Source organism: Mustela lutreola, chromosome 8 (genome assembly GCF_030435805.1).
Source record: "Mustela lutreola isolate mMusLut2 chromosome 8, mMusLut2.pri, whole genome shotgun sequence".
NCBI lineage: Eukaryota > Metazoa > Chordata > Mammalia > Carnivora > Mustelidae > Mustela > Mustela lutreola.
The window spans coordinates 108,759,827-108,776,115 of NC_081297.1; the positions used below are offsets into that span (position 1 = coordinate 108,759,827).

General features: G+C 44.5%; 1 protein-coding gene across 2 annotated transcripts in view; it reads left to right on the plus strand.

The window, feature by feature from the left end:
* Nucleotides 1-16,289, plus strand: part of GLIPR1 (GLI pathogenesis related 1) — a 41,571-nt gene that overhangs the window by 18,615 nt on the left and 6,667 nt on the right. The window contains exons 2-5 of one of the 2 annotated variants that reach the window (XM_059186366.1): nucleotides 2,257-2,400; nucleotides 3,827-4,093; nucleotides 5,311-5,553; nucleotides 15,706-15,818. In XM_059186366.1, coding sequence (XP_059042349.1) covers nucleotides 3,920-4,093; nucleotides 5,311-5,553; nucleotides 15,706-15,818 — 530 coding nt within the window. In that variant the 5' untranslated portion in view covers nucleotides 2,257-2,400; nucleotides 3,827-3,919. The remainder of the gene's footprint in view (nucleotides 1-2,256; nucleotides 2,401-3,826; nucleotides 4,094-5,310; nucleotides 5,554-15,705; nucleotides 15,819-16,289) is intronic. The other variant, XM_059186365.1, reaches the window with a different exon arrangement.

A 16,289-nucleotide genomic window follows, 5' to 3' on the forward strand; every position in this document is an offset into this window, starting at 1 on the left:
AACTTCAAGGGTTTGGGGGATTGTTGAAGGGATCACAAAATGTCACTGAATTTCCTTGTTTGCAAGGTTTTATTTTTCTTGTTCTGGTGCTCAAAATTCAGTCTAGCTCACAGACTCAGAAGAAGGAGGCCTGCCTCTTACCTCAGAAGGTCTCACTGTTGACTATCACTACGTTGATCAAAAGGTTGCCTCTGGGGACGCCTGGGTGGCTCAGTTGGTTGAGCGGCTGCCTTCGGCTCAGGTCATGATCCCAGCGTCCTGGGATCAAGTCCCACGTCGGGCTCCTTGCCCCGCAGGGAGCCTGTCTCTCCCTCTGACTCTGCCTGCCACTCTGCCTGCCACTCTGCCTGTGCTCTCTCTCTCTCTCTCTCTCTCTGACAAATAAATAAATAAAATCTTTAAAAAAAAAAAAAAAAAAAAAAGGTTGCCTCTGAGCCTTACACTAGGAGTCTCAGGTCAGTAAAATGGAAAGGAATGCTAGTACAATTTTAGGCAGCCTGGACACAATTGAGATTGAGTATTACACAAATAAGTAATTGAGTATTTTGTGAGGTTGTTGGGGGGGGGGGGGGCGGCAGCAATAATTTCAGTTTAGAGTTCTGGAATGCTTCTTTTAAGAATTTCCATCAGGGCACCTGAGTGGCTCAGTGGGTTAAAGCCTCTGCTTTCGGCTCAGGTCATGGTCCCAGGGTCCTGGGATCCAGCCCCGCATCGCATCCGGGCTCTCTGCTCAGCAGGGAGCATGCTTCCCTTCCTCTCTCTGCCTGTATCTCTGCCTCCTTGAGATCTCTGTCTGTCAAAGAAACAATAAATAAAATCTTTAAAAAAAAAAAAAAGAATTTCCATTAAAGGGACACCTGGGTGGCTCAGTTGGTTAAGCATCTGCCTTCAGCTCAGGTCATGATCCCAGGGTCCTGAAATTGAGTCCCACACTGGGCTCTTTGCTCAGAGGTGAGCCTGCTTCTCCCTCTGCCTACTGCTCCCCTGCTTGTGCTCTTTCTCTCTCTGACAAATAGATAAATTAAACTTAAAAAAAAAGAGAGAGAGAGAGAATTTCCATTAAAAATAATCCCCCAAGCCTATTCTGTTCACCATATCTCTTGATTTTCTAAAATACTGGTGTTTTCTAAAACCAGATCCCACCCCAACTACAGCTAAAAAACCCTTCTGTAACTTCCTATTCGATTTCTGATAAAATCCAAACCACTGGCAGAATCCAGAAGTTTTCCTTGATGTTGATGAAGTCCCAGAACCTAAGTCAGGTTCGGTGGGGTGAGGAGGTTCGGAGCCGACGACTAAAGAAAGAATTCTTAAGACGTCGTTGGTGCAAAAGGTGATTTATTAGAGCACGGGGACAGGGCCCGTGGGCAGGCAGAGATGCGGCTGCCGCCCCGGGTTGTTAGGAGTGGTTGGTTATATACGCAGGAGTTGGGTAGGTGAGGACAAAGGGGTATTCAGAAGGGCTATTGGGGCAAAGAATACTATCAGGATATTGAAGGCTTAGTTACTATCAAGTAAAGACAATTGAGAGTCTCCTGGTGGAATGTTACATTCCTGCTATCAAGCATCCTTGTTAATGAGATTTAGGTTTAGAAGAAATTTAACTTTATTTACTTTTCCTTCTACCTCAGCCTCCTTCTTTTTTATGGAGGGGAGGGTGACATTAGGGCTTGAGGAACTGAGTTCTGTGTCTTTGGAAATTGGGCTATTGATAAGGTAACTTCTTTGTTGTAATCTCAAGGACATTTGCAAACCAAGGGAGACTCCTGTCTTGTAGGATTGTGATCTCAGCAAGTTAACTATTTATTTTATGGCAGTCAGGGGTGCCTGAGGAATGCTACACCTATGGAGGGGAGCGGATGGAAGGGGGGGTGCAAGGCACCAGCTTTTGCTTTGTCCTCAGCCAGCCTCCTGCTCCCTCATCAATGTGACTCTTACCTCTCTGCCCATTTGGATTCTAAATTCCATGAGATCTAGTACCATGTTTCTTACCAGCCCTCCTTGAAGACCATCTCTACCGAGAGAGGCAACATGCTGTGGCTTTCCCGGTTCTTGCCAAAACTTCGTATTTTCACCTTCATAGCTGGATACAAGACAGGGAAACTGAAGGGATCCCATGAGGAGGAAGGGGGCTCTTTTTTTCCTTTGCTTCTTTTCCAGTTTCTGGTCTTACTAGGACCTACACCCCCTCCCCATTCTACACATGCCTTGTAATGCAAATAACATATGTTCTCCTTTATTATTACTTTTTTAAAGTAGGTGCAATGCCCAGTGTGGGGTTTGAATTCATAATCTTGAGATTAAGAGTTGGCATAGCTACAGACTGAGCCGGTCAGCCCTTCTACATATGTCCTCCTTGTAAGGGATGAAGAGAGAGGGACCCCTGGGTGGCTCAGTTGGGTAGGAGCCTGCCTTTGTCTCAGGGGTGTGTGTGTGTGTGTGTGTGTGTGTGTGTGTGTTCAGTAAACTCTGCTTTCACCTCCTGCTGGCTCAGGTCTGATTTCCATCCTTCGCTAAGCCAAAGACCCTCTTGTTTGGTCTTGTGGGACCCTCGCTGGGTAACTGGACGGGGTCTGCCTGCATCAGGTATGTGGTCCCTATCCCCTCCAGTTCTCTTCCCCTCCTTACCCTTTCTTTGCTTGATCAACACCAGTCTGATTCCAGCTCAGCAAAGACATCGCTGCTGTTGTAGGAAACCATTCTGACCCTTCCCAGAATGGCTTAAGCATCCTCTGTAAGTCCTTAGCCCCAGGTGCCGTCTTCTACCTAGACCTTCAACTGTCTGTGACCCTGTCACCACCATCTCACAGCCCATACGTCTCTGAACTCCCAGTGATAAAGAAAATCTGTGTTCTAAGATGGCCGACCAAGCCAGCAGGGGAATCCCAGCCCCTGCCCCAGGGCCCTTCTGGGTTCTTCTTCCTGCCCCACTTTGTGCGTGCGCCCAAAGTGCACCACGTGAACAGAAGTAGAAGTGTATCAATTGCCCCCGTCGCTTGTAGTCTGGGCTCAGACTTCTGGAGCTCACTCTTCTCTGAGCCTGTCGCTGTCAGATAAACTTCTATCTTCCCAGATCTCTGAGAGCCACTTGGTCCTTCTGCAGGGCATGCCAGTCCAGGTTCCGTAACACTAGATCTCAGTGTTTATCTCCTATTACGAAACTCATTACCCAGAGCAGAAATTTAATATGTGTTGAGTTGATATATTCGCCGGTTCATGGGATCCTCCCAAATCCTCTCTGATTAAGGGGCTAGAAAAAGTTTTATTTGCCTCATTCAGTAAATAGGCAGCTGCTGAGGATTATAGTTTGGTAACTTGTCCAAGGTCTTACAGCTAGTGAGGAACAGAACTTAAACTAAAATGTGGAATTGAAACAAGTGCTCTCTCTACCACTTCTCCCTCTCTTTCCCTTGGTTCAACACACACACACACACACACACACCGCATCGAGAATGAATTCTGTCAAGTTACGATGTTAGCCAGATATTCCAACTGTTAAGGAGTCTTAAAAATAGTTTCTGAAAAGCATGTTGCCAGACGTTTATAGAAGTAAGAAACATGTTTCTATTTAACCACCAGAACCTCCGTAAAAATTGAGACTGTTATTTCTGGAGATTCTAGAATTTCCTTTGGAAATATCCCCTAACTAAAAGAAAATCTGATGCAGCTTCATAAAAATCTAAGTTCGAGTAGGTGCTGTGTTACTGAGAGCCACTGAGAAGGCGGGGATTAACAGCCCCAAAGTGGCCGCAAACCATGTAAGGAGAAACCCATTTTTTTAAACTTGTGATGAACTCATGTTCTGCTTTTTGTTTTTTTCTGAAAGCTGAAGTCCGTACCGGTGAGAGAGGCAGCCGGCCAGGACCCGCGGTGGCTCTGGGGTCCCGCCTCCGGGGACGCCGTGCCAGGCACACTGAGCATGCAAGTCGCCCTTGTGATGACAGCTTGGCTGGTTTCCGTAGTTCTCAGTCACGAATATGGAGCGAACAGTTTGCCCGACATCAAAAATGAAGATTTCATCAAAGACTGTGTTCGAATTCATAACAAGTTCCGATCAGAGGTGAAACCAACAGCCAGTGCTATGCTATACATGGTAAGGAAAAGAGCAGTGTCGTGGCAAAAGTAAGTAAAAAACAACTAATGTGTACTGACTTGGGAGGTAAATCCTTGCTAATCTGGAATGGTTTTTTTTGTTTTCATCTTGATTCATGGGTGTGGTGAATTCATAATCTGATCAAAAGGAATCCAGTTCAGCTCTCATAAGCGAGCTCAGGAAGTACCTTTCACTTCTCTTTTGAGATATTTCCTTTCCTCTGGCTATAGATAGATTTTACCTTTTTTTGTTTTTTTGTTTTTGTTTTTTTTTTTTTTGCCACTTTCTTCCCAGTTAATTTTTGAAGGTTTTGTTGTTGGTTTATTTTGTCTCGAAACTTGCTTTTTTTTTTTTTTTTTTTTTGCTGCTAGCAGGCAATTGACCTTCTCAAGAGGGTAGCATGGCGTCTCAGGAAAGGATACGATTTTGAAACTGGTTTGGGTTTGAGTCCCAGCTCTGTGGCTGTGAGCAGGTTTTTAACGTGTCTGGGTTCCTTAGGGTAGGGCCACATTTTGTATATTAAATTATATAAACAATGTCAAACACAGCATATTCTGTACGTAATGGGTCCACAGTGAAATGCTGATCTGTGTCCCTCATTTAGATTCTGAATTCTGCACAACTCAATCATCAGGTTTTCCACTGGCCCTCTAAGTCAAACCTACTCAGCTGGAGGACCCGAGGGCAGCTGCTCCTTCTCTTTTCCAGTCATCACCCTCATTACGCTTCATTCCCCTTTCAGATTCTCACTCTGCTCACTCCTAGTATGTTGTCTGGTGACAGTTTTCATTCTTTTTGAATGGAAAGGGATGGCAGCTTGCTTAATTCAGGAGGCCGGCCACCTGGGCTGGAGGCAGACTCTGGTCCAAAATCCAACACCAGGCTTTCTGCCTCGCCCAGACTGTTTTAAAGGGACAGTGAGGGGAGTGCAGTGGCCTGTAATGTTTCCCGATTCCCCCACAGATTTAGTGGTGTCTGCCTACAGCCTACGGGGCTTGAGGGTTGTGCAAGAGATTAATTCCTATTCTGTGACATGTGAGGGCTTTCTGTTCTCTCAACTGTAGGAGGCTGAGTCACCCTGTCATCACCAGCATTCTCATGACTCAGTGTCTACACTGATCCCTCTTCAACTCTTTTTCCTCACTGTAGTTGAAAGATCTTCAAAAACCCCAATTTTCATTCTTGACCTTCCCATTGTTTAATGTTCCTTTTGGCAGACATGGGACCCAGCACTAGCCCTAATTGCAAAAGCGTGGGCAAGAAACTGTAAGTTTGCACACAATGGACAGCTGCATTCCAACAGGCTGCACCCCAATTTCTCTTCAGTGGGAGAAAACATCTGGACTGGCTCTCTATCCCTATTCTCTGCATCTTCAGCCATCACAAGTTGGCACAGTGAAGTTCAGGACTATGACTTCGAGACTCAGAGATGCACCAAGGTCTGTGGCCATTACACTCAGGTAAGCATCTGCCCTGTATTCTCTTGAAATGGTCTCTTCAAGGGTAAGGAGAAAACTGGAATCTGGTGTTAAGAAAATATCTAGTAAGCTGCTGCACCTGTGAATAGGTAAGAGTAGAGGTTGCAAGATTCCTTTAAAAATAAGTAAGTGGAGCAAACTTCCGTAGCCGGGAGGTAGAGCTTGAAGAGTTCAGTTATGGGTGTAAACCTAATGATGAGGCTCACCAGTCTGGACAGACTTCCAGTGTTTTAATAACAGCAACCCCCCTGGGGGATTTTATTCCATTCCTGAGTCATCAGAGGACATGACACTGAATGCATTTTCAGGGATGGGTCCTCTATGAAATTGGAGACTTGATTTGGGGTTCCAAAATTGGGAGAAATAAGAATGTCTGACTGAGGCTTCAATTTCATATCCTCCCGTTCCTGTGAGTGTGGGCGGAGAGCCCGTGATCTGTCCCAGACGACGAGAAAAACAACAGTGAGAGGCCACCATGTTAAGTAAACCATCCTGTGGCTATTCTGCCCACCAAATCTACAGTATTTAGTCCCAGTGGCCACATTCAGAGGTGCCCATTGAGTTTTGTTTGTTTGTTTATTTGTTTAACTCAAGCTGGTTTCGGTTTCTTAACCCCCTAAGGCATGTTTGCAACATGGAAACATATCCCTCTGGTAGCAACTTCTGTGGTCTTCTTACTCTGCTGCCTCCCTATCCCCACCACATTTCATTTATTTACTTTCATTTCCTGGCAGTCTTTGTCAAGCCAATAACTAAAGGGGCTGAACCCATGCCTGACTGGTTCTAATGTACAAAAATGTGATGGAATGAGGTCTGAGGGCGGAAACATTTTTTAAAAAGATTTTATTTATTTACTTGACAGACAGAGATCACAAGTAGGCAGAGAGGCAGGCAGAGAGAAAGGGGGAAGCAGGCTCCCTGCTGAGCAGAGAGACCAATGCAGGGCTAGATCCCAGGATCCTGAGATCATGACCTGACCCAAAGACAGGGGCTTAACCAACTAAACCATCCAGGCAACGCCAAAAACATTTCTAACAAGGTAGTTAACTTGGAATAATAGGTGTTTTTAAAGAGCAAAATATTGTTGGAAAAACTCTCAATGTAGTTCAGCCTTATAGAGCCTCTGGTCTCAGTGGTGTGGTTCCAGGCAAAACGATGTTGGCATCGCTATTTATTATTATGATGTGAAGGGAAGGGCATATTTCAGTGACCTTTTCACCTCAAGATTATTGTAAGCAAGGAAGAGTTATCAAACCACCAGTAGCATTCGTCCCTTTCTGGAAAATAAAAGTAAGGTTTCCCCTAGACTTATCCCATGAACCATTCATCTTGGCTTATGTTCACAAAAATACTGTAGCCAGAAAATTGATTCCATCAGAATCCCGCAAGTCCTCAAGGGCCAGAAAGCTAATTCCAGGTTGTCTACAAGGGGTACCTGGTACCATTAAACGTAGGGCTGTTTAAATTTCCAAAAATAATTGTCAGTTTGCCGGTACCGACTCCCATTCAGTTGTATTTAAGCTTCTACCCTGCACGAGGCACTGTTGTAAGGCCTCCCTGCCAACCAGAGCCTGGGACGCTCGCTTATGTCCTACCACGTTACTGAGGAGTGCAATAGCCAAGAAGTCAAAGTGAAGAGAAATGCGGGGTGGGGCAGGGAATGAGGGACACAGATGGCAGTGGCCCCTGACCCTTAGGAGGTGACCTTCTTTAGGGAGAGACATGCGTGTAAGTGGATGTAATATGGTGCTAAGTGGTAAGTTGTGAGGAAACTGACTAGGTGCTGTGTGGGCTAAGAGGACGCAGCAACGTATCTGGCCAAAGGGAGGTCTGGAGACATAGGCCTTGTTTAAATAGCAGGAGCCGTACCAGTTGGTTCTTGAAAACTAAGTGAGAGTTTATCAGATGGAACAGAAAAGGAAGAGATCTCCAGGCAAAACTAACAGATGTACAGTGGGTACAAATGAGCCTTGTACTTCAGAAGAATGGCTGATAGCTCACCACACCAAGTATGAGAAGATCAAAGGACTGATCTTCTCAAAAACTGACCACAGACTTTTTTTTTTTTTATAAAGATTTCATTTATTTGTTTGAGAGAGAAAGAGCACACAAGTAGAGGGAGTGGCAGAGGGGGAGGGAGAAGCAGACTGACTCCTCGCTGAGTCAGCCAGGAGCCCAATGTGGGGCTGGATCCCAGGACCTGGAGATTTTGACCTGAGCTGAAGGCAGATGCTTAACCGTCTGAGCCGCCACAGACTCCTAACCCATGCAAGTTAACACACTCCGTGTCCATCATTCTAGGGACTAAAAGCAAGAGGAGGAAATTTGATTTTACATCATATAGACCTGAGATTTCAGAGACGGCCCTCTCCAAATTAGCAGAGCTTACTTGTAAAATTTCCCCTTAACATCTAGGACAAAGAAGGGCTCACATTTCGGACATGAGAAAACTCATTTCCTTGCATACAGGTTTTAGAGCCCATGCTGAGTGATCCTAACCTGTTCTCAGGATTAGAGACAACTACTTCCTACCCCCACTTCTGAAAAGCAAGCCTTATCCTGGACAGGGAAGTCCAGGGACACTTTGGGTCTGGGATAAAGCAGCCGCAGCAACTACTTTTAACAGAGTGTGGTACTGGTACTCATTTCAGTAGTTTCAGATCTCCTTCGAATCTCACCACAAACCTGTCAGAAGCCGCAGTCATCCCAAAAGACATCCCAGTCACCAGACTCAGAGAGGGGAAGAAGTTGTTTTCCCAGATCTCACGTCCTCGCCTGTGTGCATGCAATCTCAGCTGGTCTGCGGGAGACCCCCTGAGCACCAACCCCAGTCCATTTCCTCTGCCATGCATTGAAAGAAACAATCAGGAACCAGGAGAAACTCGCCAAACTACAAGCACACGTGTGCATCGCGGGGGGGAAAGGAACCGCTCGCCCAGAGAAGGTGGTGATGAAGTCTTAGAATATAGATAAGGTTCAGTGACATGGAGTTTGGAGCCCACGGACAAGAAAGAACTCTTGAGACGTCTTTCGTGCAAAATGGTGGTTTATTAAAGCATGGGGACAGGACCCGTGGGCAGCAAGAGCTGTCCTGGAGTTGTGAGGGGTGGTCCATTACATGCTTGCAAGTTGGGAGGGGGTCAGGGATGGTGTTAGTCTCTAAGGAATTTTGGAAGCAAGGTTTCCAGGACCTTGAGGAGCTAGCTGTTGTTGGGGAAAAAAAAGTTATCCATTACCAGTAATAAAACCTTTTCGTGAGACCCTTTAGATGTATATCAGTGGGCCATATGCTTGGGAATGATTGTCAACACTATCTTGGAGGGTTTAGAGATAAAGATTCCAGAGGAATTGTTAAAGTAGACTTACAGGATTCTGGTTGGGCGTAGGGGTCTGTCAGGCTAGGATTGCCCTTTGCCCTTAGCAAAGTGTTCAAGTGGAGGCAGTTGAGTTTCTAGAGGAATGCCACTCTGCCTGTTTTAAGGGCTTGTCAGTGGGTAAGGAAATTTCATAATTTTTCTTCGGCCTCTGTTTCCTCTATCAGTGGTGCATTAGAACGGCTACAGCCGATGATAAAAAAAAAAAAACTTCAGGTCTCCTTAAAGAAGTTAGGGGTTAACACTATCTCTGGATTGAAGAAACGACTATGTTCACAAACCAGGAAACAACCATCTCCCTTCACAAGCCGAAAAGTTCTAGCATCCCTGGCAGTGAACACTTCGGCCACCACAGGCAGTGCCGAGACAGAGCAGCTGACAGAAGGGCTGCCCAGCGTCTTCAAGCAACCTGGTGCAGACAGGCCGCCCACTTCAGGAAGACTGGCTGAAGCTCTGCCCACACAGTCTCTGGACAGAAAAGCACCATTTGCTACCACAGAGGAGGAGGAGGAGGATGAAGTTCCAGATCTTGCAGAATTTCTTTTTAAAGATTTTATTTATTCATTTGACAGAGAGGGAAAGAGAGGGCACAAGCTGGGGGCCCTATGTGTGGACTGGATCCTGGGACCCAGAGATCATGACCTGAGCTGAAGGCAGATGCTTACCCATGAGCCACCCAGGTGCCCCTGGATCTTGTGGAATTCTGATGAGGCTTCCAAGAATGAAGCAAACTGACCTGAGTCATCTTCTGAGGAAGACAGACTTAAGTTACGGGAAGCTGCTATTTTATATGATGACTGCTTTTAACAATTTTGTCCACGGATCTGATGAAATCTAGATCTCTAACTTAATTTTTTAAGCCCAAACTTCTTGGACACTATGCTCTTTTCAGTTTTTGCTTAGACACAATTCATTCTTAGCGGCTAATTAAGCTGAAGAAACCTCAGAATAAAGTTTGAAACAAGGTTAATAAAGTTTTGCCTAGTTAAAAAAAAAAAGGTAGAAGTTGTCTTCCCAGTGTCACATAGCTAGTAAGAGGAAGAGCTGGGCTCCAGATGTCAGGTATGTGATGAGGATTATATAATAGGATTTATATAAATTATATAAATTTATATAGGATTTATATAAATTTACTAGATAATTATGTAAATTATCTAGTAAAGTACTGGTACTTAGTAGCCATTAAACAAAGTTTAGATCTCTTTCATGAGCTGGTCTTTTTGCCAGTTATATTGGAGGAAGATTTTGACAGCCTGGTAAACATGACTTTAGGTTAGAATATAATGTTTTCATCCTTGCAAGAAATGTTATTGGTAGGTTCAAGACCACTCAGTTGCCATTTTAAATTCTTGCTGGAAATTACCTCAAGTGGATATTATAACCCCTCAATTATCCTTATCTTCTACTAATAAAAAGCAAGCTATTTTCAGATTTTGGCTGGTGCAGTTTGGTTGTACAGAGTGAAGACAATAGATTTAGATCCAATTACTAACTCATAAAGATGGGGTATTTCTTGACATGTTAGGTCAACACTTTAGCTCAGTCTTCACTAGAGATAGATTTGCACTGTGTAATAATTTTGGCATATTAATATGGCAGATTGGATATTTTCTTGCCTGAAATTCGCCTTTATAAAACTTGGGAATAGTTTGACTTCAATATACGGGCGGGGCAGCGCTTCAGTTTGGTAGTGCTGAGAATGCCCACTAGATGGCATCAGAGATCTCATTTGTGGCTTTAATCCCTGCCGCACTGCCGCCCTCTGGAAATCGTTACTCTAATGGAACCAATGAAAGTGGGACGTGTTTCCCAGTTTCTCTATCTGGTTTTATAGATGTTGCAGTGTCACCATACCCGTGATAATAGTGCCTGGTAATGAGTCAAAAGGACTTATACTGAGACTTGAAAGATGGTAGGAAGAGAGCAGTAGCTCCAAATGAGAGACATACCTGCCCCCTATAAGTTCCCCAGATGCAATGTTTTTGTTAGAAAGGAATAAAAAGTCGTTCCTAGTTCCGCTAAAAGGGAAAGCACTCTGAAGCCTCTTGCTCAGGGCATGGACCGCCCTCACAGTACTTTGTGGTCAGGCAGAGGTAGGTTCCAACTTTCATCTATAAAAATAGGAGCCATACCTCTTTTGTGATTTATTACAAAATTAAACATGATGTTGCATGGAAAGCGCTTAACACTACCTTGGCACCAGTTGAACTCCCAGTAATCAATAGTTCTCTTTGTTTTTTTAATAATTAGCATTTCTTCCTTACCATTTTAAAAGATAAAATAAAATAAATGAAAACATACAACAGGAATCTGCCTGATACAAAGATAGTTTTCAAAAAGTTTAAAACAGAAGAAAATTCGTAATTAGAGAATAAAACATGAACATTTGCTGAGTACGTTCTTACGAGCCCATTGAAAATGTCAAAAGAGGTCCGTGGAGTCGATAGTGTTATTCTCACTAAATAGTGAAGGAAGCTAAGGTCATGGTCACGGAGTGAATGGCCGAGCTGGAATATGAACTCCGTCTTGTAGCCCTGGACCCCACAAGTTGAACCCAGAATCTAAATGCCGCATTGGTGGTTCAGTGGTAGAATTCTCGCCTGCCAGAATCTAAGTGCCCATAAAGCTTCTAAAAAGAGACCAACCTGAATGGAGGATAAACTGTAGGACAGCCGTGCAATAAAGAAGTGAGCCTGACAGTACGAACGCATCTCAAATGCTGATGCTTAGTGCAAGAAGCCAGACCGGAAAAACCACATTTAAACTGATCCCATTTCTGTAACATTCTGGAAAAAGCAAAATGATAGGGACGGAAAACAGATCACTGATTGTCAGGGGCCGAGAGATCGGGGAAGAGACGACCACAAAGGAACACAAGAGAACTTTCGGGGGGTGATGGAAGTGCTCGAGGTCGTGAATATGGTGGTGGCCACACACTAGGTTTTGCCAAAATTCATGGAATTGGACACCTAAAAAGGATGGGTTTTACTGGGTGTTAATTACAAGCTGACTTTAAAAAAAGACAGACCAATTAAAACAAAGTGAATGGTAATTGACATTACACACCCTTGGAAACAAAGAGGCCAGACCAAAAAAAGTAAGACAGTAAAACAAAAGAAACAGTGTAAAATGCTAAAGATGTGTGTGTGGGAAGCCCAAAGATTAAGAATATTTGAGATAAAACAACACCTGAAGAAAGTATTCAGAGACCAAAGAATAAAAAATATAAAATGAAGTACTAAGGTGATAGCAAGAGGAAAACACAGATGACACTGCACCCAGTTAACATGTAAGTAATCACTTACAGAACCTATTAAAATATAGATTTTACTCTTTTTTTTATGGCTAAGTAATATTCTTACATATGTAACACATTTTCCTGAAGAAGAAATCCTGCTGTTTGCAAAAATGTGGATGGACCTGGAGGGCACTTTGCTAAGTGAATGAAGTCAGGCCAAGAAAGACAAATACCATCTTAAATGTGGAATCTAAATTAAAAACAAACTCTTAGAGAATAGACTGGTGGTTGCTTGGGTTGCAGGGAAGGGGTGCAAAATAGGTGAATGTGGTCACAGGCTCAAACTTAGAGTTGTAAAATAACAAGTCCGGGGTTGTAACGTGCCGCATGCTGACTGATCATGGCTAGCAATATTGTAGTATATATTTGAAAGGTGCTGAGAGTAAATCTTAGAAGTTCTCATCACAAGAAAAAAAAAAAAAATCGGTAACTATATGGTGACGGGCATGTTAAATAACAACAATTCATCTAAGTAATGTTAAAGATCTAATCGGCTTTATTACCTAATTCACGAATCAGTGTTAAAGATCTAATCGGCTTTATTACCTAATTCGCGAATCAGGCAGCATCCCACCAGCAAGCAGAGGGGAACTCCAAAGGGCTATGGAAAAGGAAAGGTTTTTAAAGGCAGGACAAAAAGTCAGACACAGGAAAAAGGATTATTTCAAGTGCGGTCATCTTCCTTTGGGGAGAAAAGGGTCTTATAAGGTGGTTTACCTCATCTTCCTTTGGGGGATGAAGAGGTCCCTGGGACAGATTGGCTTATTGGTGCTGACCAGAAAGTTCCTGACTGATCTGTTGGAGACTGCATTTCTGGGGTTGCTTGGGTGGCTCAGTCATTAAGCATCTGCCTTTGACTCAGGTCATGATCCCAGTGTCCTGGGATCGAACCCCACACTGGGCTCCCTGCTCAGCGGGGAGCCTGCTTCTCCCTCTCTCTCTCAGATAAAGAAATAAAATCTTAAAAAAAAGAAAAGGTGGGGCAAGGTTGAAAGTGCAATTAGGTTAGGTCTTAGGCCCCAGTTGGGTGACATGGCCTTGCATAGTGACACCCCTTCAGGCCTGTGATTTTCTTTCTGACACAAGTTAACTAGATCTATTATGATGATCATTTCACAGTGTATAAAGATACTGAATCATTATGTTGTACACCTGAAACTCATAATGTTATATATAAATGATTCTCAATTTAAAAAAATACAGATTTCAAGGACAATTCAGTGACTCTCCTTCAGCAGGACTGAGAGGGGCCCAGAAACCTGTATTTTAAACAGGTGGACTTGCACTGAGATACAATGAATAGAAATTTAAAACTTTTTAAATAAATGCAAAAACAATTGGAAAGTGTAAGTGCAAGGATCAGGTCCAAGGATTCATCGCCATAACGAGAGGCTCTCAACCTGAGCTAGAGGCCTCCGTTCAGGCAGGGGATTCCTGTGGGAGATGAAAGGCTGATCAGGAAGGGAGCCGGTCCCTGCTGCAGGAGAGCGCTTCTCCTCCTCTAGCAGGACTGCAGCAAGGGTCTGCCCAGTTGCCAAACCAAAGAGGACCGCATGCAGAGAGCTGAGGCCCTACCTTCCCTCCCTCCTGCCCGCTCAGCCTGCCTCGCCTCTCCCTCACCCACAGCCCCATCTCTAAGCCTCGGAGAAGCGCGCAGACTCAGATCCACATCTATCCTCACTCAATTCTCTCTCCCTGAGGTTTTTCACTGATTTTTTTTTTTTTTTTTAAAGTAAACTTGAACTTTTTCCTGCAGCCACAACCAGCCTTGCTTCAGTTCGGTGAGTCTTTCTCCTCTTGGGTTAGCATGTGTTGCCCTCTCTGGAAGAATTCTCCTGGCTCTTAGACCAGCTCACTGGGCTTCGGTCCGATCTCACTAAGTCAGAGCAGGTGCCCACGCTGGCTGGTGCCGAGCCCCCTCTGTCCCCACCCACACCACAGTCAAACCCTTGCATAAAGGCCCCGTGGCAGCGTTTCTCTACATTTTGTAAAGGCACCCCCCCCCCCGGCTCCAACTCATTCACCTCTGTATCTCCCATAATTGGCATAATTCTTGTCACAAAATTGCTCTTGAAAAAAAATGAGTAAAAATAATTTGGTATCACTGTAAAAAGGAATGCATTTAATTGCTGGTTTATCTTCAGACACTAGCTCTTCAAAAAAAAAAAAAATTTATTTTTTCTTATAGGCTTCTGTGACATGAAACACTCCTGGTTAAGACGAACTATATAATTTGTGGTGCTTCATGCAAAATGAAAATGTAAAGTCCCTTGTTCAAAAAGTGGGGGAAAATTCGGACCCTGGGGTCCAGCGTGGTAGCCAGGCCTCTCTCCCTGAGGCTGCCTCTGTCCTGGGTTTCCCTCCTACGTCACTCAGCGCTCCTTTCCAATCGGCTTTGCTGGTTGATTTTCTTTTTCTCTTTATCCCATGCTCTCATTTACTTGTTTATCTATTATCTTTGCCTCCGATCTGATCTATTCCCATGTCTTCCAGATTCCTATCTCTAGCTTCGCTCTGTCCCCTGAACTGTAGATGGCCACTTTTCAGTTCCAAAATCACTCTGCACTTGCACGTCTCATAGGCATCTCAGAGGTCACAGGACCTGAACAGAACCCTTGTCCATGCTCTTCCCCCTAATCCTCTTCCTTCCCTAGTTTTCCTAATCTCGGGAAGTGTTACTCAGGCCCCAAATATTCCCACTTCCTCCACACTCAAAGCAAAAGTAAATCCTTTCAGCTTTAGCTAGAAGCTGAACCATGAACCTGATGGATTCCCAGGAATGTGCCACTACCACCACCCCCGTGTGGGCCACCATCTTGTCGGCCATCTTGTCTTTGTTGTACCACTAAAACAGCCTCTCAAACGCCCTCCCTCTTTCTTCCTTTGTTCTTCTCAGTCCACTGACTTCATAACAACAAGAGATCCTCCTAAGATGGGAAAAAGAGTCTATGCTCACTTGCCTACCAGATTTCCCACAACCTGGCCTCCTGCCTCTTACCTCAACACCAATGAGTCTCCCTATTGCCTGGATCCCAGCTCTGCGGGCCTTCTGTCTGCCACTCTCACAGCCAAGCCAGTTCCACCGCGGGGCCTTTGCACCTCTGCTCCCTCGGCACGGAAGGCTCTTCCTCCCACATTTCGGTCTCTGCTCGTTCATCCCCAGTATGTCCCCTCCTCCAGGACACCTTCTCTGGACCCCCAGGCTCAGCCCCACCTCCCCAGCACTCGCTATTTTATTTCAAGTGCCAGAAATTATCTTAGTATCATTTCACACAGTCACACCCCAGTAATAATAATTCCAATTCTTATTTCCTGCTGAATTTCAAGCACCTGCATGCTCCCCGGTAGCAATGGCTCTACCTGCCAGAGTGAACACACCTCACTATGTTGAGGAAGGCCTAATCATACTCAGATGTTCACTTTATTGTCTCTCTCTTGCTACAAATCCTTATTTTCTTTCAGGTCGTGTGGGCAGACAGTTACAAAGTTGGATGTGCAGTACAGCATTGCCACACAGTCGATGGCTTTAGACATGTAACCAACTTAGCACATTTCATATGCAACTACGGACCCGGGTAAGTACCCACATCAACCTCTTTCTAAATTTTTTAAAAATCTACTTTAGAAGTATTTATTTTCCTTATGGAATATTGGGATGATAAAGAAAGTGTAAAAAAGAAAATTAGTATCACCATTAATTCTTCCACCCAGAGATCTACCCCACTAACACCTGGTACATTTTTTTCAGTGTATGTGTTTCTCTGTGTGCACCCTTTACAAGTGTTACATAAACACACACACACACACACACACACACACACACACATACAATGAGTATTTTTTTAAGTTTTTTTTTTAAAGGTTTTTTAAAGGTTTGTTTGATGGAGAGATAGAGGGCACAAGTAGGAAGAGCAGCAGGCAGAGGGAGAGGGAGAAGCAGGCTTCCTGCCAAGCAGGGAGCCTGATGTGGGGCTCGATCCCAGGACCCCGGGATTATGACCTGAGCCAAACGCAGAAGCCCAACTGACTGAGTCACGTAGGCACCC